Source organism: Sander lucioperca, chromosome 5, assembly GCF_008315115.2.
Source record: "Sander lucioperca isolate FBNREF2018 chromosome 5, SLUC_FBN_1.2, whole genome shotgun sequence".
Classification (NCBI taxonomy): domain Eukaryota; kingdom Metazoa; phylum Chordata; class Actinopteri; order Perciformes; family Percidae; genus Sander; species Sander lucioperca.
Genome location: NC_050177.1, coordinates 10,963,978 through 10,989,376, shown reverse-complemented (window position 1 = coordinate 10,989,376; position 25,399 = coordinate 10,963,978). Strand labels below are relative to the sequence as shown.

Here is a 25,399-nt window from a genome sequence, read left to right as displayed (position 1 = left end):
CTAAGCTAAGCTAACTGGCTCCAGTTTCATATTTAGCATACAAAACATGAGAGTGGTATCAATCTTCTTTTCCAACTCTGCAGGAAAGTGAATGAGCTTATATGGCGAAATGCCCAACTATTCCTTTTACACATAAACCTTGTAATGGAGAAGACAAAGATTGTACCAGGCATGGTCAAAGCTTTGTTCAGAGATCAACAGGCTTGGTCTCTCAGAGACTTATTACAATAATCATATCAGTTTGGAGACAAATCTCAGAGGCAGTTTATGAAGAAGTCAGTGTAATCCTGTTTAGTGCTCCATCGCGTAAAAGTGCACTGGAGCCAATCAGGGTTTGCGTTTTTCAGGCCAAAACTCAACTGTTTCAGCATCTCCTCCTTTTGCTTTCCAGATGTGCGCTATCCAGATGCTATTCATTTTACCTAACTTTACTCTAAGCAGATATTGTTGGCTGCTTGTCATGTCTTACCTCAGTTTTAACAAGGCAGAACAACCAGAGAGAGGCCGAAAAAAGAGAAAGGATGAAATATGTTTGACAGGCTAACACAAGATGAACCCTGAGGTTGTGCCAAGAATGTGTTTGACACTAAATAGTATATTTTGGGTCCAGCTCTTGGGAACTCACATTGAAGCCTGAGGAGCTTTGCAACACCAGCCAAGGAAACTGATGTGTTTACTATGTGTTATCTGAGGAAAGAAAGACGCCAAAACCCTCATAACACTTTATGAGATTATATTTCATTGTACAACATTGTACAAGTGCTGCTGCTAAGGTTATGTAGACTAAGAGCATGCCACAACAGGGTTAAAAAAAAGGCTCAATAAAGCCTTTCATGTGGATGAAATGCTCAACATCTCTTTGTTTTTACAGCTGTAAAAAGACAATAATGGGCAAATAAATTGTAATATAACAAACATGAGTGTATGTCCAGTCAAGCAAAATTTTCCACATCCATCACAATTACATCCATACAAAATTAGACTATAGGCTCAAAGGGGAGCTCATCTCTGTCTCTTGCCCAGTACTGGAGCTTGAGGAGGGGTTTGAACAGGCTGAAGACGCTTGGTCTTTATGGCAGAGAAGGACAGGGGGTCCGAAATGCTGCCAAATCCAGATCCTTCAGAGTTCTCTGTGAAAAGACATGAAAGGCAGACGCACAATCATCCAAAACGATAATCTTAGTCTGACATTTTGGGAAATACGCTTATTCGCTTTCTGGAGGAGAGTTTGATGAGAGTTAGATGAGAAGATCGATATCTCTCGTGTGTCTGTTCGTTAAATGAAGCTACAGCCAGGAGACTGAAAACAGGTGGAAACAACTAGACTGGCTCTGTCCTAGGGTAACAAAATCCTTCTACCAGCACCTCTAAAACACACTATTTAACGCATGATATCTTGTGTGTTTAATCTGTAAAAAACTGAAGAGAAAAAACAACATTTATGCGCCGGACTATTTATTGGCAGGTAGCAGTAACCTCTTGATTGGCTGGCGACTGCTTAGTCCAGCACACAACCCCCATAAAACGGCGGATTATCCTTCATACGCTTGGTTTATTTCAGATTAAACAAATAAAATATAACATGTTGAGTGAGCTTTAGAGGTGCTGATAGGTGGATTTTGTTACCTTTAGTCAGAGCTAGGCTAGCTGTTTAACCCCTGCTTCCAGTCTTTGTGCTAAGCTAACTGTAGCTGCTGGCTGTAGCCTTATACCTAACAGACACATTTAAGAGTGGTATCAATCTCCTCATCTTATTTTCAGCCAGAAAAAGATCACGCATATTTCCTCAAAATAAGGCCTGGAAAAAGCGTTTTCCTCCATCTCTGTTTTTCTCCTCACCATGAATACCGATCATGTGCTCCAGGATCAGGACCCGCTCGGCCAGGATCTTCAGGGCCTCCCTGAGCTGCTGCACGGCCTCGCCCTAAATAACACCATCATGTTTAGTTTAGGACAATTTTTCAAATGAGCTCAGGAGGGAAAGATCCTAATGTCTCTTACCTCATTCAAACCTTCTCCTGGCTCTCCTTTTGGCCCCGGCGCTCCCTGTGGAAACAGAGTCAAATATGTGTGTGTGTGTGTGTGTGTGTGCGTGTACACAATAACCTTATACTTACAGGAAGGCCCAGCTCGCCCGTTACACCTGGAGGCCCCTGGTAGGGAAAGAACAGAGAGAAATAATTTAGGACTCCTGCTCACACACACATTTTACCAGCCCCTCGTGCTAATCTACCTCTTCAGCAGATCTCCAATCCTAAATCATGCTAGTAGAGGAAGGGGATCAGGTTTAAAAACAGAGGCCCACTAGAGAGCCAAAGAGAGATAAAAGGGGGGACCCGACATGGCTGCCCTGATTAGTGAGGCCTGGCCTTGGACGAGAGAGAGAGAGAGAGAGAGAGAGAGAGTGAGTGAGAGAGGAGGATTAGTCACAGCTCGGAGTGAGTCTTTGAAGAAAATCTTGTTCACCTTTAATGTGTTTAAGATTGCATGACAGCTAGGAACCTTTACAAAACGTAGAACAAAAAACATTTGAATGGTTCATCAGAATCATATATGTTCAACTGATCCAATAACGAGGACAATTTTTACAACAGCCTCACCCTTTCCCCTGGATCTCCTTTAGGCCCAGGATCCCCAGGCTTGCCTTGGAGGCCTTCCTTCCCCTTATGTCAATAAAACAGAAGAGCGTGTATTAATGATGCCAGTCATACATTCATATGTTTTATTGATTAACAGATTCAGATACTCACATCTCGTCCCAGCAGACCTGGTATCCCTGCAGGTCCTCTCAGTCCCGGAGGGCCTGTAATGTCATTCACAAAAGCATTCACACATAAGGGGCATGAGTGTCAAAATGTTCAAGTTTGGCTCTGACTATTGTGCAATGTCAAAATTCAATTCAGTCAATTTAACACAGTTTAATTTAATTCAGAAATTACACTGCCCGGTGAGGGAGATTTGTCAGGGCTTACAAAATAAACATTAAATCCCCAAGTTATCAATATTTCACTTAAAACTTTCCTTAAATGTAATCGCTTTAACAGTGTTTTCACACGACAAAGTGACATTTTGCTTTTTTGAATATATATAAGGCTCATATAGTAACAGCTTTGATGCTACACATTTAAAATGTATGTCATTATGTTAAAGTGTCTTTGTTTCTTCTGACGCATTCTCCTGTAAATTAGCATGACATGTTTCCAATGTCTTTGGAAATTTGGGAACATTGACTGGGATTTAAAATACATTTTTTTGTGAGTTTAAGCAGTGCTCAGTTGCACTACATGCATTTGAAATGATGGACCAGCCATCAACCATAGAGTCAAATCTCAATCATGACACAACATTCATTGAGATATATATATATATATATATATACTATATTACATATAGTTCTGTGGTGTTTGCTTCTAACCTGTGGGCAGCATAGAGTGTACATTCATACCTGAGGGACCGACAGGACCAGTTGGACCAGGAGGGCCGATTATGATTTGAGGAGCAGGGAGAGTTGGATGGACGGGGATCTCCTCTGAGAAAAACAACAGAATTTTAAACAAAGTTCTGTTTAACCTTTGCACAACCTTTGCACAAAAGATAATGGAGACCGTAACGGCAGATTAGAGAAAATATAATCAATACTTGACTCAGGTCATTCAGGGGCAAGAAATGGATTTACAGCTTATCATTTTGAGCATGTTTTAATTTAAAGTTCCCATATGGTAACACTTATACCTATATCTGTACCTTGTATATGTGTCTATTAAACACTTGTGTAATAGTGTTGACAAAATGAGTTGATCCCCCCCCCGCCCCCCCCAAACACACGCTGGGATTCGGAATGTGCAGTTAATGTGCAGTTAACCATAAATACTTTCACTAATGTCCTTTAACTTCTGGAGTCAACTGAATTAAACAGACATTAAATGATACTCTATTTCCTGGTGTGAATGACTTAAAATTAAACTAGACTGCAACTATCAGAATCTGAATATCTGAATCTGAAACACAGCAACCGGCCAAGTACATGTGAAAAATTGACTCCAAAGACTCCATTGTTGGTGTCATATTTGTGCTCCACAGACAGAAATGTTAGCATGAAGTAGATTCTATTAAATTCCAAAAGATCTTTACAATATAACATCACAACATTTGTAAATATCAATTTTTTTTACATTTTTGCCTTGTATTGGTGAGCAAAAACTGTTCTTTGCAAACCTTCCCTCTGTCTCTTAGGCCATGGATGCATGCGACCATGTAGTGTAGTGTCAAACACCTATTCAACTCTGTATTCTGCAGCTCAACAGACCTCCAAAACAGTTGAATTGCATGTGTCAAAATACTTGATTGAGGTTTTGAGGTCTTTCGGGGCAGTGAGATAAACACTCAATGCAAGCAAGTATTTTCTTGTTCTTACACAGTTTCCTCACGGATGTAGTCAAATTAGCAGTTAAAGCCAATCCAAAATGTTGACTTGATGATGTATTCGAGACCCAATTTCTTTTTGATTTGAAAACACAACCTGCTGGATCTGAAGATAGAAAATCGGCCTCTGCTGCTGTCACAGACTTTGTTTCCTGTGTTTTATGGCTACATCTCGGACATGTCTATTAAATCTTTGTTTCCAACATGCCTTTCCAACAGCTGTTTGCTGCATCCATAACCCTACTGGGGTCTCCCCATCAGCCTGGACCTCAGGGGGTGGGATCCTTTTTTTCAACCTAACAGAAGAGTTTAGACATCAAGGGTCACCAGGCATCAGCAGTCAACAGCAGGATTAAATGCAGTGTGACAGTGATCGTCAGGAGCAGCTGGTCCATCTAAAAGAGGTCCCGTTTAATGGAGCAGTAAACGCTTGGACATGATCTATCTTCATTCAGGAGGTGGAAGTCGGGCCTTGTTCTCAGCATGTAGGGTATTTTAAAGTATGCTTGTAAGTATAAGTTTTGTTTTCAACCACAACACACTTCCTCTCCACTTGAACATATGCTCAGAGTCAGTCCCCCCCCCCCCCCCCACCACCATTTTGAGACAGCGCTGTTACATTATGGCTTCAGTCCACAGAAAGGGTCTAGAAGGAGCAGATTTCCCTCTGGAACTAATTTTCTAATGTTACAGTCTCCTTGAGCCTGGCTGCCTCCCCAAGAAACTCCACATGAGTGACAGACTATCTCCTCCCTCGTTTATAGCTAGCCCAGATTTTGGCTCCGGGCCGCAGCCTGTTCCCCCAAATGCAGACTGTCGTGCTGACAGCTAACAAATTAGGCCTGATTTACATCCAGTTGGCCCCCCTCAGCTTACATGGTCCCACAGACCCAAATCTACACAGTTCCAGACCCACAGACACAGTTCTGGGCTCAGAAAGGCAGACGCAGCCAAAAGCTTAATCGGAGCCAGCAGTCTCCATGAGGTAATGATTATAGCATGGACTTCTACTGCCGCCCTGTGGTGAAACCATGTTTTAAATGTGAGAGATATCATTTTGCACACATGTATGTCATATCTATAAGTTTCAAACAATGAGAAATCGATTCATGTTTAACACTGTATGTGTCTTTTTGGGCAGTAGACAAAGAAGTAAAGCTGTATTAAAGTGGATAAGATGAATACAAAATATGTCTCAATATATTTTTTTTTTTTAACTATCTGAGCTAATCTTGTGATTTATGTGCGGGTATTTGACTTCATTGTTGGTGGTGGTGTTAAATGAGGTTGCAGTAAACAGTGGCTAGGCAGCAGCAACACACACGGAAACAATTAAACTAAATCGAAACCAGCCCTCCACTGCAAAGAAACAATACCCTCTCCATTACGAATGCGAGTCCTTCACTGAAAGCTAAAGACACATATTGCTCATTTAAACACTTGGTAACAGTTACAATATGCTCCACCTGTGTCCCTTTTAAACCATTTTCCATTCATCTGGCCTGATCACACAATGATTGCAAAGAGAACAGGATGAACATAACGTATGAGATATGTGAGTTTATGAACGTGGTGAAGCACATGATTCATCAAAATGGATCTGTGGTTTTGGCATCAACTCAGACAAACCAAAAATGCTTGAATGGTTTTACAATTGTTCTTGTGTCAGAATTCAACCATGTCTGTAACATTGACCTCTCATTTAAGGCCATCTGGAACAATTCAGCCCTAAGTCACTGTAAAAGAGTTAATTTGAGGTGGAACAGTCTGCTCACCTTGATTGTCCACGTAAAAATTGTCACCGCGCACTCGGACAGGAGAGGAGATCGGCCCCGGAGGACCCGGCGGACCAGGAGGGCCGGGGAGACCTATAACCCCTGCCAGACCTCTGTCCCCCTTCGGGCCTGAGCACCAAAGTAAAATACATCAATCAATCAGTCAGTCAGTCAGTCAGTCAGGTTAAACAAGTGTCAACTGTGAGAGCTTTTTCAAACCATCTTCATATGAGCAGATGACACTCAAAGGTCTCATCATGAGGTTTTACCGGTGGGTCCAGGGAAGCCTGCTCTTCCAGCTGGACCCGGAGGTCCAGCAGAACCTGGATGCCCTGGTGGTCCGATGGGCCCTGGAAGCCCTCTGCCTCCTGGTGCTTAAAAAAAAAAAAGAGCCAGTCAGAGTCAAATGTAGAGTGAAAGGAATAGTTCACTCCTAAATCATTTAAAAGGGCACTGCAGCGTTTTATGAACTTGACTCATACTAGGGACTAAAAGTCCGGATATCTCAGCCTCTGCTGCTTCAATTTTTTAACTTTTTGTTGTTGTTATAAATCTCTCTCTCTCACAAGTCCCCCAACATAATAGAAGTGCAATCCTAAATTGCAGGAGTACCACTTTAACCTTCGTACTGTATCTCAGCTCCTCACCAAAGTACTAAAGATAGTAAAATAAAATAAGTGAAAAATAAATAAAATGTCCATTATATTTCCCAACATCCACCAAATCATGAGCATCAATAATCTATTATTCATTTAAACTGTGTTACTGTAGGCCGAAAAGTACAAGATGTTCTGTGCTAACCCTCTTTAGAACAAGCACAAATAAACCAGATAAAGCCAGGCCCACAGTGTAATCCTTTAACATATGATTAAGGGGCGTAAGTAGCCATATGTACAGTTATTCCAACAAACTTCATCAGAGGCTTGATTTAAATAGCAGTGAACTATTCCTTTAATCATCTCTAAATATTGAAACTGCATTTACTGTTGATCAATTCAAATACGCTCATTAAGATATCAACCAAATAGGATTGCTTTGTGCACTGTGCCTTTTTTTACAAACATTAAAACAACTTTTCTCCACTACATCTTTTAGAATAGTTTGTCCTGATGCGTTGACACCTGGTGGCAGGTATGATGGCGGTCCAATAGGAGTGGGTTGGGGTGCATCCACCTCGTTGTCTGTTGAGCCCTCTAGTAAACTGCTGACTGTCGGCAGAGATGAACGTCCCTTTTCTAACAGCTTGATCTGGAACAAGAGCAGCAGATTTGAGACACGTCTGCACTCTGTGTGTATAAAGTCATCTGCAGTACAAATGTTAACAAAGTCGTCTTCAAATAACTCATGAAGACAGGCATCAGGGGATCCTCATTACCTTTGATTCAACTGCATTTATTCTGCTGTTCATGTCGATGAAACTAGTACAGTTCAAACACTCTGTAAGAAAGAAAGACGGACAAGGATGAGTTTAGTTTCCAGGTATAGCTGCTTCTTCTTCTTCTTCTTCTTCATCTGTCTTTTCCTTTCTTTCTGTCTCTGCCTCATCTCTTTCATCCCTTTTTTTCATCCTGGCACCATCAGTAGTATCTCTCTATCTCACACTGAGCAGGTCAAGCCAAGATACACAAGAACAATGTCCATCAAATCAGACCCAGGAATTTATTAGGAATTCCTCCTTAAATCATGTCACTCACTCAGAGTAAATATTATCAGACCTCTCACTCTTGCTGACACACACACACACACACACACACACACACACACACACACACACACACACACACACACACACACACACACACACACACACACACACACACACACACACACACACACACGGCGCACACCTGCTTGTGTCCTGACTTGGCATGTTTCCCGTCTGTCTGCCCACTCGCAGTGATGGCCTGTATGCCCTCACTCACACCCTTCTCCAGATACCAAAATCATTAACTGTGTGTAGCACATGGAAACACAAACAAACACACAGACACAGACACACACACAGACACACAGACACACAGACACACACACACACACACACACACACACACACACACACACACACACCTCCATCCATATACTTCACTGCTATTTCCAAATGAAAGATACAGAACAATATTAAGATTCATTTGGAGCCGTGCTCCTGTCTAAATGGTGAATGTAAGTCCAATAGTCACTCTCTTTTAGCTCTGTTTTTGGTCTCCACCAACTCCTGAGGGAATTATCTGTCTCTTTAGCAGCTAAATTATGCTTTATCTTAACCAGTTAGTCACTAACGTTGTCTGTCTGCTGTTTGGTGGTGAGTCTGTAGCTTTTTGCAGAAAACAGCTGCTTGGTGCGGCCAATCAGAGTGATTAGAGTGAACCAAAACAAGACAGTTGCGGAGCAGAAAACCAAAACAATTAGCTAAACGACGATGACACGCTCTTTAGAACTGAGGGAATAATTCTCTTTTTCTGGTTCATCACTTTGAGGAACCCCTTTTGCATTCCATGTAGTCATTTGACCTATCTTTAATATAAAAAAATATTATAGCAGCTGTAAACATGTATCTTCACTAGGATGGGTTTGCCACAAACAGGGTAGCAAAGTCGGTATGTGTTGATGGACTAATGCATTGCAAGCATCAGTTGAATATAAACTTTGGGGAAAAAAGGCACTTTTTGCTTATTTTTTCAGGTTTCTTGCATTCATTTTTGCTGTCAACACCTGCAAAATATCTTGTGTATGTAATGTACCTTATTGAAGTTCTTGTTTGCGAGTGACTCTCCATGTAATCTATTTTGAAAACTTTGGTGATCTTTGACACAAATTATACCCTTCTAGCGACAACTAAACTGCAGATACCTACACGTTTCTGGCTGTGTTGCAATTTTGGATCTTTTACATGAGCCCTAATTCAAAATCCAAAACACAGAATAACACTTTTTTTATAGAAAAGCCCAGTATTTGTTCTAAATGTGAGCCTTCCTCTGGTCTATGGCTCATAAGAAGTCTGGAATGTCAGCTGTCAGTCCCACAGACGGGACACACCCACATTGTGGTCATAGCAGGGATCTCTAGACAACTGGTGCTCATAAATAACTAACAACAAAAATGACCCAAACAGCTCTGGTTTGCCTAAATCAGCGCCTCTGACCACAGCACACAGGGTACTAATGGCAACTGCTGAGTTTTCTGCTTCACTGAAATAGGACAGGGTGAACGTCTATACTGTGTCTGTTTGTGTCTACATGTACATCCAATCTAGTGGTGTATCGGTCTGCGTGGGTGTGGTTTTTCAATGCCTCGCTTCAAAACAATCTTGAATCTCTGGAGCGCAGCCACAAACGGAAACAACAATCAACAGCTCAACCCAAAAAACACATTCCTTAGGATTCATCAACCCAAATACTAAGAGCTGTTCAACCATAAAGACCCCACATGAGTTTGTTGTGACTGACTGCACTGAAGTTTCTCCAGAGACTACACCAAGGACATCAAAGCACAACGTCTCCACCCTCTGACACACTCTTTCTCTGTTATATACAATACATCAATCTGTGATGCATTCCAACAGTTATTCTGTGATGATGTGATGACATTTAGTTTTTAGCCTAGCGGTGTGGCTCTGGGAATGGCAACGTCGGTCTGTGAGTTTGCCAGAAGGTCCACCACTTTGGTCCAGACTGAAATATCTCAACAGCTATTTAATGGACTGCCATGGAATTTTGTAAAGACGGGAGGGATTGTCTTGTTTTGGAGGATATTTGCATGGTGCCCAGAGGACTTTTCCTCTAGTGCTACCATGAGATTCACATTCGTGATTCTGAGTGAAACGTCAACAAGTGATGGATGGATTGCTTTGAAGTTTGGTATGCATATTCATGCTCCTTTTGGGATGAATTGTAATAACGTTGGTGATTGCTATCTAGTGCCATCATCAGGTCAAAATTTCACTTTGTCCAATACTTTAGTTTATGAACAAATATGTGCAAAACTAAAGACATTCCAATAACCCTCAGCTGTAGTTTTTGTAGTTTGTAAATGTTAACATGCTAAAAGTGAAACTGGATCTTCTGGATTCAAAATCACATTCATATTTGAAATGATGCAAATTACAACATATGTCTCAATAAAAGACAGTACCTTTTCCTGTTGATTGTTTTTTTTCTGTTTTTAGCAGCCTTTAAGGAACACCCTTTCCCATAAGACCCTAGACCATTAGTCATGGCTCAACAAAAAAGTCCATGGACGGGTCAAACATATCTGTAATATATTATTATTTAATGAATATTAAAATGAAACAGCTGGAACACACTGTTCAGAAAGACCGATGAAAGAAATACTCAATGAGAGATTGCATTGAGTTACAGAAGCTAGTGGAACAGGACTCTCATACCTGCTAAATATCAGCATGTTAGCATTGTCATTGTGCACATGTTAGCACGCTGACATTAGGATTTAGCTCAAAGCAACAAACAAACAAACAAACAAGTAAATGCAGTTGGAAAGATTGATTGTGACAGTGTAGCACTTCCACTCAAGATGCATCATAGCTGCTTTGCTGTATGGTCAACTGACAATGAAATAAGCAAAGCTGCCCCGTCCATGATGGTTTTCTGCTGCTCAGACACTAAAGTAAGGATACTCTTCCTCTTCACTGCTAATGAGCTAACTTGTTTAATCCTCATCTCTTGTCCAACAAGAGCCAGAACAAAAGCCATATCCATATCATGTTATGTCACAAACACACACCACAGGAAAACACCAGAACTGAGTCAATCTGCCATAAATGTGAACCAGAGCATTTTCTTTTTTGTCTAAAGGTGGTGGGCGGGATTTCCGTCTCTGCAGTTGGAATTTAATTATGTTGGGTAAGAAAACCAAACTTCCGCTGTGCTCGAGCTGATGTTTAGAACGGGACCGCAGCTATTGACTCTGTTTGGAGCCATAATTACACCATGGCAACATAAGACAGGGTTATTTTTCTTGGATTGCACTCAGCTCATGGGAAAGATTCAGGATTGTGTTGTCTTTAGTGGGAAGCCAAATAAACAGGAGGAATTGGGAACTTTTTCTGCTCCAAAGAGAAGTGAAGGAAGGGTGTGTATGTTTGAGCAGTTTTTCAACTACTCAGATGTTATATCTGTCTGATATTATTGGAAATTCACTGAAAATAATACGAAGACTAGCAATTTAGTAATTAAGGGAGCATTTTCGTTTTTTAATTGTCTTTTTTTATTCACAAGAAATACATAGCAATTGCAATTTTGAAAGACAAGTAAAGCTGATTTAAAATTACCACAGACACGTTAATCACATAAAATGCAATTAACAAACATATCAGATTGCTGGGTAATGTACCATGCAAAAGGATTCAATGTACATAAATAACGTGATACGGAAGGAAAGCTGAAGTTAGTCTTATGTGATAAGCTCAATTGTTAAGTCTGGCGATTAAAACTGATAGACTAGAGCAGAGCTCCTGGCGAAGCACAGAGTATAAATAAGATTAGAAACTCTTGAAAGATAAATCTTAATTTAAAGATCATTGGAGCCAAAACAAAGAGCATATTTTCATCACAGCAAACTATTAAAAAAACACAGACTTGTTTGTTGAATCATCCCTTCCATTATTGTGTCTACAGTAGCCTACAAGACAGCACAGGATATTTTGGCAAGAGTGTAAGTCAGACTGTGGGCATCGTCTGTTGAGACAGCTACATTTCATACATTAGAGCTGGATATAGATCAAAGAAATTACTCAGTTTTTTACACACATACACACACACACCCTTAACCACAGAACAAACTGTGACGCACACAGCTGGGGACAGCCATTTCATTGCCATTAAACACTCCATCTGTATTTGTGAGCAAGACAGAAGGATGATGTATTGAAACATCTTCTTGGACCATCTTAAGAGTCTCTGTCACATCCCCAAGATACACAGTGTGTGTGCCCAATATGTAAGCTGTGTGTGTGTGTGTGTGTGTGTGTGTGTGTGTGTGTGTGTGTAGACCACAGTTGGCTATCCAAGAGCTGGCTGTGTCCCAGGAGCCTGTTGTGTGTTGGCCCCAGCCAGCCAAGTGGTCAGCTATTGCTGGCATGAAAAAGAAGAACAACTGGCACAGAACACACACACACACACACACACACACACACACACACACACACACACACACACACACACACACACACACACACACACACACACACACACACACACACACACACTCTCTCTCTCTCTCTCTCTCTCTCTCTCTCTCTCTCTCTCTCTCTCTCTCTCTCTCTCTCTCTCTCTCTCTCTCTCTCTCTCTCTCTCTCACTCTCACTCTGTCACAAGCTCTCTCACTCACTAAATCACCCACCCACTTTGACCGCAGTTGCTGGTGGAGGATGGTGAACAGAGCCTTTTTTTGAAAACCAAGATGTCTAGTAGTCCACAGTGGGACATTTTTTACCATGATGCCAACTGACAGGCCACACACTATTTCATTATACTGAAGCTTTGCAACATTTAGGAAGTAAGAAATACTTGGCAATTAATGGAATTTCCCATTACATTTGATGCATTCATGCAGAGCAAAGTACAGTCAACGACTAAATAATGGACTTCAGAAGCACAATGAGGTGCCGTTATAAATCTCACATTCCTGCTCACAAAATGCTGCTACACGATAGGCGTAGTCATGAAACAATGACAAACTGAATCTCTTCCAATCCAATCTCTGACACACTAGCTACACATTAGTCACAGTTAGAGATGGATGGCCCTGCTGGTGCACAGACACACAGTCATCGTCATGCTATGAGATGATGTTGTGTGAATTTGATGAAGAGAGACGATCACACGGTGATCGGCTGAAATCAGGGCAACATTTTTAGAGATTTAAATGTAGCGGTGTCTGATGAAATAAAGAGAATGAAAATGGTGGAGACACATTAGATAGAGAGAGGAAGAGCGGCAGAATATCCCCTGCTTACAAGTCATATCGGAAATATCGTAAGTATGAGAGGATAGCACACAATACAGAATTCTCTATGAGCCCTTATTTTCAGAGGCTGGAGCATGTGAAAGAAAAGTAGAGACTATGGAAGTTGTGAAGACAGCAGAGATTAACTGTTGGTTATTTATAATGTTTGATGTAAGTTGGAGTGTTAATGTTTTCATTTTTAGGGCTTGAGGGTTTTTTGGTCGATCGATATGGAGAGAAATGGATGGATTCTTATTAAATTTGTGACAAGCATTTATGATTCCCAGAGGATGAATCTCACCGGCTTTGGCGATCCCTTGACTTTTCATAAAGTCTCTAACTATTGGATGGACACTTTTCCTCTAGCACCATCATCAGCTCAAAATGTATCTTATACTTTAGTTTATAACCAAATACATGAAAAACAGTCGGAGAGCCCAGACCACCGCCAAGAACAACACCCTATCTAGCAATGTTAAGGAAAGTGAAAAAATAATTTGTGTATCCGCCCAGTCATTTTCATCCGCTTCCAAATGCAATGGGTTCTTCCTTGGCTCATGCTAGCCCATTACAGCAAGTTTCATGAAAATCTGACAAGTAGTTTGTTTTTTTTTTGACAGAAAAACAAACAAACCAACAAGCCAAACCGAAAACATATCCTCCTTGGCGGATGTAACTAATGACATTCTCATAAGTGTCAGCTGCACTTTGTGTTTAGTAAATACTAAATTATTAAATAGTTCCCTATGGTTATATACCTCCATATTAACACAGTAATTGAAAGCATACATTTACAGTGGAGCAAGCATGGTTGTAGACTCACAGTCTTGCTTGTATTTTGTGCACTACTTAGCACTAGTGTTAATAAGAGAAGCCGCCACAAACAATAGTGGTTTGTTTCTTAGCAAAAAAGAGAAATACACATCCTTACACATTAACAGGCTCTTGGCCTGTCCAATCTTCATAGATACATTTGGCTCTTATCGACCTCAGAAACCTTTCTGGAACCTTTTTTAGGAACTCAGGAACTTTACCTGCTTAACTCAGCATAAACAGATGTGTGGAGTTGCAGACAGAAAGACAGAGGGACAAATGGAGGCAGGAAGACCCAATGATAAGCTGATGACAGAAATGAAAAACCACAGAAGGAGCATGAACAGAGCGTCATCCATCAGGCAGATTAGACCAGGACCGGGAACAGCTGAGCTATTCCATAGCTCCCAGCAGGTCAAAGGGTACCGTTGACCTATATTTGAGCACAACCAGGGATGTAACAGAGACATCAGTCATATCCTCAATCCGCAGAGGTCTGGAGGGGCACATGTGGGTTATGGTTCTGTTTTATCACTTTACTCCAAGGAGAGGAGACCGGCAGATCTAAAGGACATAGGAAGTTAGATAAGTGGAAAGCAGCAAGGAGTATAGAAGATAAAGAGCCTAGCAGTGGCAAAAAAAAAAGCAAGGGCAAATGAGCAAAGGCCTGCAAGCGAATGAGAGCAGATAATAAAATGGAAAAATAAAAGAGTTCTAAAGGTATTTTTGAATGATATAATATAGCCGTTGCTCTGGATAATCCCTCCAACGGTGGGTTTTAACACACTTCTTCCTCATCCAGCTGCAGAGGGGAAACAGTGACTCTAGCAGCTTCAAAGCTGTAGCATTAACAAATTAGCACATTTGACTTCCTAAGCTTTTAGCCACATTTTCACTTATTTAATCAAATCCTGTGCTGTCACACCCAGGATTAAACTTTGTTAAACTTATTTTGCATGAGATCAAGGGTTAGCGCTCTCATCAGGGGAGGTCCCAGCACTTAATCTTTTTAGACGAGGCTCCCTCACACACAGACGTTACCTACAATCCCTCCTGTTAATATGATCATGTGTGCTGGGGGGTGCTGCTTCGATGAGGCAGGGAGGAGGGGGCAGGGACCAACTGCAGGGAAATTACGAACACATTTCTCCCAAATGTGTTCCATGCCGTCATGTGTTAGCACAACTCTGCTGAAAGCAAAATTTAAATCTTGAGATGCACTGTACAAAGCCAGCACAAACCAGACTGTCAAAAATATTGACGGGTCAGGATGTCAACCAAATGTATTCAGAAAACACCCACTTTCCATTAGCAAACACTGAAAAATGCAAGCTTTGCGACCAGCTCGGCCTTAGGCCACAAGCTCCCTGATATTTCAGAGTGTTTTAAGGTTAAAAAAACAAGAAGCTTAACGCAGAGGACTTGTGAGGGCCAAAAGCACCTGGGAAAAACCTTGCCATTGCACATTTAATAAGTGATTCATTAACCAGCTCATACAACAGCATCACTTTTTCAGATTTGTGCAGATTTAAGTGCTAAATGTCTAACATTGTAAGCGCTGCAACTCATGCTTATTGTCATTGTTGGAGATTCTTTTCTCAGTTAATTGTTGGGTCCCCTTTATGAGTCAAAACAAAGAAAGCACTTCTCACATCACAGCAGACCAAACATTAATTTTGGACTCCTCCTATTTTCTGAGTTTTTCTAGAAGGGATAATGGTAAGAAAGGTATTAGACAGAGAGAAAACAACACAAGAGTGTGTGAGGAGGTGAGAGAAACAAGCATCTCCTCAGCTTACACAGACTTAACCTTGACCTAGCCGCCTTAATGTGCTCTGTGTCTACGTCTCTGAGGGCCTTAGGGGCCTCTGAAGTGGAGCCAGAACCCCATCAAACTAAAGCCAGAGGTGATGTCATCTTCATTGGTTAAGGCTGTCCTCTCTTGCTCTGATAAAACAGCTGGCTCAAAGTCCCCACTGCAGCAGTTTTCTGCCACACAGAGCTGCATGTACAGTGTTTGCCGAGTGACATAAAGACACAAGGCAGAAACAAACACAAACAACATTCTGTTACCCACTAAAATTGTCCACACGGGAATAGTTTCACATTTTGGGAAATACTCATAATTGCTTTCTTGCTCGAGAGTTAGATGAGAAGATTGATACCATTCTCATGTTTGTGCAGTAAATATGACGATAACATCAGCAGCCATTTACCGTAGCTTAGCATAAAGAAAGGAAACGGGGGGAAACAGCTAGCATGGCTCTGTCCAAAAGGTACCAAAACCGTACACTGTATATAAAGATGGACAACTTGACAGCTCCCCAAAAGTGAAGCCAAAACATCTTGATAGCCCCCTGGTGGCTTGCTGCAGAATACGTCAAAAATCCCGCCCATCCATGTTAGCGGATTGGACCATGGGCCAAGCTAAAAAATGTAATTACACGTCAAATATTTTTTTTTTACCAAAGATGGTTTCTGTCATTTTAGGTAATTCTGATCATGCTGATGTTTTTGTAAGTGTTAATTTTTCTGACAAGTTTGGTTTTTATTAGTTATTTGATGCAAAAAAAGAATGGGGTGAAACGTCATGATTGACAGCTGTGATTCACGATAGGTCAGGCGGGTGAATGGGCGGGACTTCAAAACCGCGGCTCCACCGCTCGATCACTACTGCAAAGACTCTGGCTCCAAAATTACAAGATGACAGCGCCCGGTTCAGGAATATTTTAGCTTCACTTTTGTACAGTGGGAGGAAGTGGAATAGAATATAGTATATGATACCAACGCGTTATATCTTGTTTGTTTATTCCCAAACAAAATCTAAAGTGTAATATTGCCAAGCTGTGGTTTTATAGGGGGTTAGTATGTGCCGGACTATTTCTTTGCAATGACAGTGACTTCTGTTGAGTTCTCTATGCTAACCTAAGATGCTGGATGTAGCTTTATATTTAACAGACAGCGACACATTAGCGTGGAATCTATCTTCTCATCTAACTCTTGATAAGAAAGCAAATAAGTGTAATTCCCAAAAATGTCAAACTCTTTCTTTAAACGTGATTTAAACCAAATATATCTTCATATTGATGACTTAGGGAAACCTATATTAGTTATGTAGTTGATCCTTAGAAGAGCTTTTGTTTTGAAATGTTTAAAAGACCCTCAGACATTCTTAAATATGATGCATGACTTCTTTTCACAACTGTCATACTTTCAAAGTTTGTGGTGTAACTTTAAAATGTTTTCCTGTGACATTATTATGAAGAACAACCATTATTTCCATGACATACACTTATAGTGTATCTGAATTCACCTACTTAGGTTAATCTACATGAGGAAAACCAGTCTTTGTTTCGGAGCTGTAGCCTGATCTTAGCACGGTCACGTATGTTACAAAGACCTCGTGGAGGAGTGTCATGCTCATTAATCTCAGTGGGGCCACTTTCCCACAGAATCGGCTCTCTGCTTCGCTGCCGTCTGGGCAGCTTGCAGCAACTGGAGCCCTGTGGGACAGAAACACTCCTCATTACACTTTACTTTTCCCTTCTTCTTCTTCTCTTGCTACACAGCTGTTTCTGCACTACCAATTTTAACACCTTGTTGTTTCTCGTGCACTCGTCCTAAGTTTTTCCCCTCAGTGTCCTCTCATTCTCTGCCAGCTCTACCTCCTCTCCTCAGTGTGATGCAGACTGTCAGTGACCAGCCTCTGTCTTTCAGGTCTGCTCACTGAGTCCATGGCCTCCTGTCTCTCCATATGGAGGCAATTTCCCTCCTGCTCAATAGCCATTAGAACTTGCAAATACATTTCAGCAAACGTTAAATAAACAGCCAGATTACTTCTTCACACTCCTGCAACCACTTTGGTCTCAAGTGAACCATAATCTCTGGCAGTACAGACTCAGCGGATGTAGCTATGTGTTAATCTTTGTGTGGAATAATATCCACGGCCGGGCAAATAATGGTTTCCAAAGGCTTTGTAATAATGTCTGTTTATTCCATTAGTATTACTGTGTTTTCTTAACGTGTGGTAAATCTTTGCCCTCCAAGTGCAACAATTAATATGTTTTGCAAAATGGAACAAGGTGTGGTAATTATGACCAATAAGCAAAACTTGCTCATTGAGGTAACTGTTAATCTTAGACAAATGTGGACCGACCAGGCCAGTGTTTTTTAATCGCGTGCACACAAATTGCTGCATTGCCCAACCCCAGAAAATCTAAACGTTGCTGAGTGTACTAACTTATTTTAATAGAATACTGTTAAAATAACTCTGCATTTTAAATTACTCTTTCTGAGCCAATGCAGCCAGAAGCACTGTTTTACAAGCATCCACATGTTCAAAATAGAATATGTGAAAACATGTTTGTCAGTGTGCTTGTGAGCAGTGGACACATACATATACATGTATACATTTATATAAAAACAGCAGAGTTAAGGCAGCCCAACATTAGACCTCCATCCACCCTCACAGTCTGTTTCTTTGGGCTGACTGTGGTGTCTCGCCCCTGGGTGAAAGTTTTGGTCTTTACTGGGCTGAGAGTCTGTGGTCTGTGGTATCTAGGAGCAGCGCTGCCCATCATGAGACATACTACCTCCCACTTTACAAGCTGCCCTGGACATTCCTCTGAGCTTTTTTCATTCATTCTTTGACTGCAACAGCCATGATGATAATCAGAGAGAGAAAACTGCCACACGTGTGCAAAGAAAGAATTGATACAGAGTGAGACATTGATGTGTTTGTGATCCTCCTTCCAGACACAGAAGTGTCTTGAATGCACAGCCGTAAAAGAAAAGATACAAAACCGCAGGGCACAGGATCCCTTTCAACTGTTGTTTTACAGCAGTCTGTGCCCCCAAAAGTAATCCAAAACAGGCTTTCAATATTAATTCGAAACAACTTTACGATCATTTCAAAAGGCCAACTGCTGCACTGAAACATACTATTAGCAAGCTACCCGACAGTACACCACCAAACATAAAACAAGGCACTGATGTGGGTAAAGCTGCTAAAAAGACACAAATGGGTCAGGGCAAAACACCTTTATTTCAGTCCTTGAGAGACCACATTCACCCCGACAGCATGTGAAAGAAAAGAAAAAAAGCACAGACAAGAAACTCACCTTCACGACACTCTTCTCCCACAAAGCCTGGACAGCATCTCCACTCCAGTGCAGTCACCTGCTTGTAGGTAATCTTGAAGGATGGCCTGATCAGGGTCCTGTAGCTGGAAAACAGCACAGGGCCACTGATTTCAAGGGCATTCATGTAGCTACATGCAAACATAGATGTACAAATGCACAGACATGATCAAACTGCCACATATTAATGTCTGATTCTATGAGCATTTTTGCCTTTTTTGACGGTGGACCATAGAGTGAGGATGAAAATGATGAGAGAGGCAACATGGCAACTATATGTACTTTATTTGAATATTTCTATTTCATGCAACATTGTAATCCAGTTACGAATTTAGTCCCTTTCATTTTGGAGGGAAACCTTTAAAAGGCTTAAACAATTCATTGTGCTGATAATACTTCTAGTTTGAATGTTGTGTTGCATTAATAGAATGACTTACTACTTACTACTAAATCGTATCAGAGAAATGGTGAAAATATGGTAGAACAGAGGCCCCATGCCTGTGCTTGCAAAGGATCCAGATCACTAAATCTGACCGTGCCACCATGCAGCAGGACTCCCCATTCCAACCCCATTCATGCACCAGCATCACAGACAACTGAAAGAGCTGACGGGAGAAGACGACTTGGCTGATAAGTGTGAGGACTCTGAGGGTACCTGATGACTTTGGAGCAGGGTCCAGGCCACCGGCAACCCTGGAACACTCTCTGCACTGTGGTTTCTGTCCCGTTGTGCACCTGACAGGACACTGTTCTGGAAACAGTATACTGACACCAGTTCCTAAAATAGAATTAAAAAGATGTCACACTTATAAATAATACGCTACTATACGAGAGAAATCAGACACAATCAATGTCAATAAGACATGGTGTGAAAATGTGAAGGAAAAAACAAATTCATTGGAGCTGCAAATTTGACATCAACGGGAATACATTTTTAAAAACATCTGCAGTGCAAAACCTTCAGTGCATGTGCTCACCTGAGTTGGGTACGGGAGCCGGTACCTGGCGGTCCAGTGCTGCCGCTCTCTTCCGATTTGATGCGCTGCCGCTGCAGAGTGATGCCTGGATAGTGATAAACAAACCCCGTTCCAAGCAAAGGACAGACTAAATTTATCCAAATGGACAGCGCATACAGGAACGATAAAGCCATAATCTCCTTTTGATTTATCCCTGACAGAGATATCCGCAAATGCTGACGATTTTCAAGTCAATGCTGGAGTTATAAATCCCTCTTTGCCAGATCTACAGTATCTGAAGTAGAATGGGGTAAGAAAGCCTAAGCAAACCCCGCTACAACCGTTAAAGAGTTGGTAATTTTGTCTTCCCGAGGAGAAACAAACTGGCACTCTCACGAGCCCAAAATGAATGACACCCAGCCTCTTCCTATAGAATAATGCAGTTTTCTGACGTTTGACATCTTGCCGAGGACTGAGGAGTCAAATATCCAGTGTGCGTAAAAAGCGCGCTGAGTGTGAGGGCTGGAGAAGGAGTGCGTAAAAGCGCATCTGGTCGCGATCGAAAAACCACGACCCTTATGTCGTATGATGTGAATGTGATGGCCAAAAGTGAATTCATAGTTACTGAACTATGTCGCAGTGTCTCTCTCTCTTATGTCTATTTGCCTCTATTCTCCTAACTCCCTGATGATTTAATGAACATAAGCCAAGAGCTAACAAAGACAGATAGTAGCGATGACATTATGATTTTAGTCTCTGTTCGTTTTCATCACTTTGTCAAACAGCCGGACACTTTTCCTTTTTGGAGATTAAACTAACCTGTGAGAATTCATTGCAGATACAGAAAATTGATATTTAGGCTATATATGTTTTAACGAAACGCTTATCGCCGGAAATTACCCAAATTTTCGATTGAATACTTCACAGTTTAAACAGCGTCATATTTTATAAATTGATCATGCTGTGTATTGTAAACAGCGGTCAGATAAATGTAGTGGAGTAAAAAGTAGGCTACAGTTCCCTCTGAAATGTAGTGAAGTATAATTAGGCTAGCATACAATTAAAATAGCCTAACGTTACTCAAGTAAAGTAAAAGTACCTCAAAATTGTTCTTAAGTAGCCTAAATGTTGGCTACTTTTCCTGTTTTTGATTTACCTCCGTATTTTTATTTTTTTATTACACGTCAACTGACATTTATGTAATTTTTCCTGGAGATAATTGGCCTCCATTTTTAAAAAGTGAAATCAAACGGATGTGTTTTGTGGGAAATAAGTGAACTTCACCAGGCAGAGCCGTGTATTAGATATTATACTGTATACGGCTCTGTCACCAGGAGGTCGGCAGCGCCCCCTGCTGACGCTGCAGGCTCTGTGTGCTGCAGAAGGAAAAAGGAGACGTGTCCCACTTTCAGATTAGCTTGAACGGACAGATGGAGGCAGACAGCACCGGTGGAAACATGGGTGGGAAAGCAGACGTGGAAATGGCAGAAAACCCATTTGAACCTTACATTGAATCTCTGCGACACCAGCTGGAAGACCAAGACCCCGTTTTTCTGATCGGAGTTATCGTCGCTCTGGCGGTCATTGTCATCACCTGTGGTAAGTTTTTAGCATGCTAGCATTAGTTTAATATCAAGCTAGGCCTAGCGTTTAGCTTAGCAAAGTTAGCTACAAAGTGTTGGGTTGTTGGAAAGCAGGTTTGCAAGCAGGACATTCAGCGTTTACATGTAATCTATATAGTTAATTTAATCAACGAACGTGTGCTTTAAAGACATTAGCTGAATTAGCAAGATTGGGAAGCTAACTGCTAAGCTAAAGCAAACGTCAAAAGCTGTCACAGGCATATCCGTATTTCTCACGGAAGTCACTCTGTATTGAGTAACGTTATCTTTGGTTAGTAGACAACAACCTATTTGGAATCGATAAGAATAAGTCGGAAAATAAGTCCCTGCTTTCTTTTTCCAGTGTTTCTGAAGTACTTTCTCTCCAGTAAAACCGTCCGAAGCGCTGTGCTGCTGGTCGGACTGTGTGACTCCGGGAAAACCCTCCTTTTCACCCGGGTGAGTTAATGCAGCCAAAACGTGGTGTCCACGTTGTCAATCATAGCAGGGTCAGCTGATGAGAGACTGATGCATGGTTAAGTGATTGTGCATTTCATGTTTTGGCAGCTGTTGTCAGGAAAGTTCAAGCGCACACAGACCTCCATTACTGACAGCAGTGCTCCATACAAAGCCAAAAACGAAAAGGTAAGTTAGGAACAGTTTATCATTACCAGTTATAATCTTCTCATAATGAACATGGTTTACAGTTGTCCCCTCCCCATCCTGTATTCAGAGCAGCACCTGGACTGTGATTGACCTGCCAGGACATGACAGTCTTCGCCCTCAGTACCTGGAGAAGTTCAAATCTGCAGCCAGGTGAGAACAGGCCAGCCTGTCTGAGTAACATTATTTTCTGTCTATTAGTGAGATAAAGTTCAGTGACCTGATTGACTTAAGCAGTAGCAATTATTTACCCTCTGGGATCAATAAAGTATGTCTTGCTCTTGTAACTCACAAGTAACTAATCACTTTGTCATTGTCACTCTCTATCACTCTCTTCAGAGCGATTGTGTTTGTAGTAGACAGCGCTATTTTCCAGAAGGAGGTGAGAGACGTGGCGGAGTTTCTGTACATCTTGTTGACGGACACTGTGATCTCCAGGAATGCCCCAGCTCTCCTGGTGGCATGCAACAAACAAGGTTCAACAACCCTTTTGCTGTGAAAAAAATTCCCAATTATCTACACTTTGCTTGTACTTCATTTTCAGCCTATACCCTAAAGTCGTTAGTTTGTTCTATGGCAGCATCATTTACCAGTGTCTTCATTTTACAGATATCACCATGGCAAAATCAGCTAAACTGATTCAGCAGCAGCTGGAAAAGGAATTGTAAGTAATTTATATATTTGCTGTCTTTTGGGCATTTGTTTTTACTATGTCTGATTCGCAAAACATCTTTTATTTTAGGCAAATTCCACTCAAATTTACTTTTCAAATTCTCTATTTCTTCGTTTAAAGCAGGGGTCTCAAACTCACGGCCCGGGGGCCAATTGAGGCCCGCGGGCTGATATTTTGTGGCCCCCCTACTTGACATCAAAGTTTAGTGTCAGTGCAGCCCGCGCGTTGTTCTGAAACGCACCTTTTTGCTGAGTCGTTGCGTGTGCCGCTTGCCAAACTTTTATTTTATTTGTTTAGCACTTACGGGCTACCATAGCTAGTCTCGTGACTGCGGCGTTTGTTGTCAACGGTTGTCAAGCTAGCCAACCGTGAAGTACCTGGGGAAGTATCCACGTTAGTCACTTGGTGGAAACGTGTTCCAGAGTGACGGAAAATATATGCCATCACCCAGTTCCAGTCATGTCTCTCTCAAAACGTGCCATGAAGAGAAAGGTTGGCGACGAGCACAGGCAATTTCAGTGAAAGTGGGAGACGGAATATTTTTTCTATCGAGCACAGAGGCACCCCTACATGTCTCATATGCACAGAGAAAGTTACGGTGTACAAGGAATATGACATCAGATGTCATTACTCAACTAGACATGCTGAGGAGTATACAAAATACCAGGGAGATGAGAGAAAGAACCATGTCTTAAAAAATGTCTATTGAGGCAACAAGATTTATTTAAGAAAGCAAACAAAGAATACTTTTGTTGAATACTTGACGCGGCCCAGCCTGACCCACACTCTGCCTCGAACGGCCCCCAGGTAAATTGAGTTTGAGACCCCTGGTTTAAAGCAACACTAGAGAACTTTTCCCGCTTCGGTCCCCCTACAGGTTGTCTCATTTGAACTACAGTTTGCGCTACCTGATCTGGCAAACTTGCATAATGTAATGTAATGGACAATTCGCTTCCAACATGTAGGGGGATCAAAGCGGGAAAAGTTCTCTAGTGTTGCTTTAATTGTTGATATAACTGTTGCGTCACTGTTCCTCATATACGTGTTAGTGTTGTCAATGTTTTGGTAGTCAGGCGCTGGCCATTGGGAGCAATTGGGATTCAGCGTCTTGCTCAAGGACAGTTGAGCTGGAGATGAAACCACCAACCCTGCAATTCATAATGGATTCACCTCCTGAGCCTTTGGTTTGACAAAACATTTACATTGTCTCTCGTTTCTTATAGGAACACCCTGAGAGTGACACGCTCTGCAGCCCTGAGCTCTCAGGACGGCTCTGTGGGCGGCAGTGTTTATCTGGGGAAAAAAGGCAAGGACTTTGAGTTCAGCCAGCTGCCCCTTAAGGTGGAGTTTGTGGAGTGCAGCGCCCGCGGCAGCAAGGGTGAAGAGGGGGATGCAGACATTGAGAGCCTGGAGAAGAGCCTGGCTAAACTGTAAAGTCAGCAACTCAACATCCTCAGTTCAGAATTTGACTGAAAGGCACAGACCTCTGATCAACGTCAACGGTCACCTCAGTAGTCAAAGGGGGGATGACAAATGCATCTCAGTGGATTTATTTGACAGGTGTAACCAGTCAAACATCTTATCTGTGCTGGCTGTCAATGTAAAACATTATTACATTAAAGGTGGAAGAACTTTTGAGGCATATTCTATCAAAAAAACACCAAAAAGACTGAAAGTAATGTAACGGAAAAATGATGTAGCTCTTTGTCTGGTCGCTCTGCAGTGCTGAGAAATGATCACGTGCTTATATAGTGCAAATCTTACTGTGAACATCATCCTTTAAGCGCTTTATTTGGCTTGTTCATAAAATACATAGTTTAAACAATTTCGGTAAAGTACAATATTTGCTGTTGCTGCAGTTTAAAGAAAACTGGTTATAGGCTGCCACAGATTTTCACCATTTTGTTTTAAACTTGTCTCATCGGATTTATAAGCTGCCTTGTGAATACAGATGGGTGTGAATTGGATTTATTCATTCATTTGAACAGTCAGCCTTTTTTCTGGTGTCATAGAAAAGTGTTTATTCTTGTTTGCAAAAGAATGACGGTTTACTTGTTTGAAAGTGTTGCGTGAATACAGTGCATTTGCAATGAATTATTTTGTGGTTGTCTGGCTTGTTTAAAAAAAACTGACAATATAAAGTTTTGGATGTTGACGCAAATGAAGTCCACAGTTTAAAGGAACAGCACCATTTTTTTTAAATGTTAGCAGAAGATAGTCTGTCTGGTGTTTAAGGGATTCAGCCTATAATGATAAGCAGATAACATGACATAACACATACAGAAACAAATCTTAATTGTACATCACAAGGCGGCACTGCTTTAAATTCATTTAAAAGAGTAGTTTCTCTTCAAATGTCTTTTGTCTGTGTTTGAAATGTCTTTCTAGTCTGGCACCT

General features: G+C 41.4%; 2 protein-coding genes across 3 annotated transcripts; one reads left to right on the top strand and one right to left on the bottom strand.

Annotated features, from left to right (window-relative positions):
- Positions 1 to 708: 708 nt before the first annotated feature.
- On the bottom strand, positions 709 to 20,678 carry LOC116047687 (collagen alpha-1(XXVI) chain). 2 transcript variants are annotated; one of them, XM_031296611.2, is made up of 14 exons: positions 20,086 to 20,678; positions 19,764 to 19,886; positions 19,091 to 19,194; positions 7,573 to 7,634; positions 7,319 to 7,445; positions 6,467 to 6,565; positions 6,198 to 6,326; positions 3,446 to 3,529; positions 2,751 to 2,803; positions 2,601 to 2,663; positions 2,118 to 2,153; positions 2,002 to 2,046; positions 1,840 to 1,924; positions 709 to 1,130 (listed from the first exon to the last, which is right to left on the bottom strand). In XM_031296611.2, exons 1-14 carry the CDS (start codon positions 20,256 to 20,258, stop codon positions 1,003 to 1,005), a joined length of 1,311 nt encoding a protein of 436 aa, XP_031152471.1. In that variant the 5' UTR covers positions 20,259 to 20,678; the 3' UTR covers positions 709 to 1,002. The 2 variants fall into 2 exon arrangements, with proteins under 2 accessions (XP_031152471.1, XP_031152470.1); XM_031296610.2 differs by having other exon boundaries at positions 6,467 to 6,571; positions 20,086 to 20,676.
- A 728-nt stretch (positions 20,679 to 21,406) lies between these two features.
- srprb (SRP receptor subunit beta) lies at positions 21,407 to 25,095 on the top strand. The gene is made up of 7 exons (XM_031296614.2): positions 21,407 to 21,663; positions 22,030 to 22,124; positions 22,233 to 22,310; positions 22,399 to 22,481; positions 22,668 to 22,804; positions 22,938 to 22,992; positions 24,225 to 25,095. The coding sequence occupies exons 1-7, from the start codon at positions 21,495 to 21,497 to the stop codon at positions 24,433 to 24,435; spliced, it is 828 nt and encodes a 275-aa protein (XP_031152474.1). The 5' UTR covers positions 21,407 to 21,494; the 3' UTR covers positions 24,436 to 25,095.
- The last annotated feature ends 304 nt before the right edge of the window (positions 25,096 to 25,399 follow it).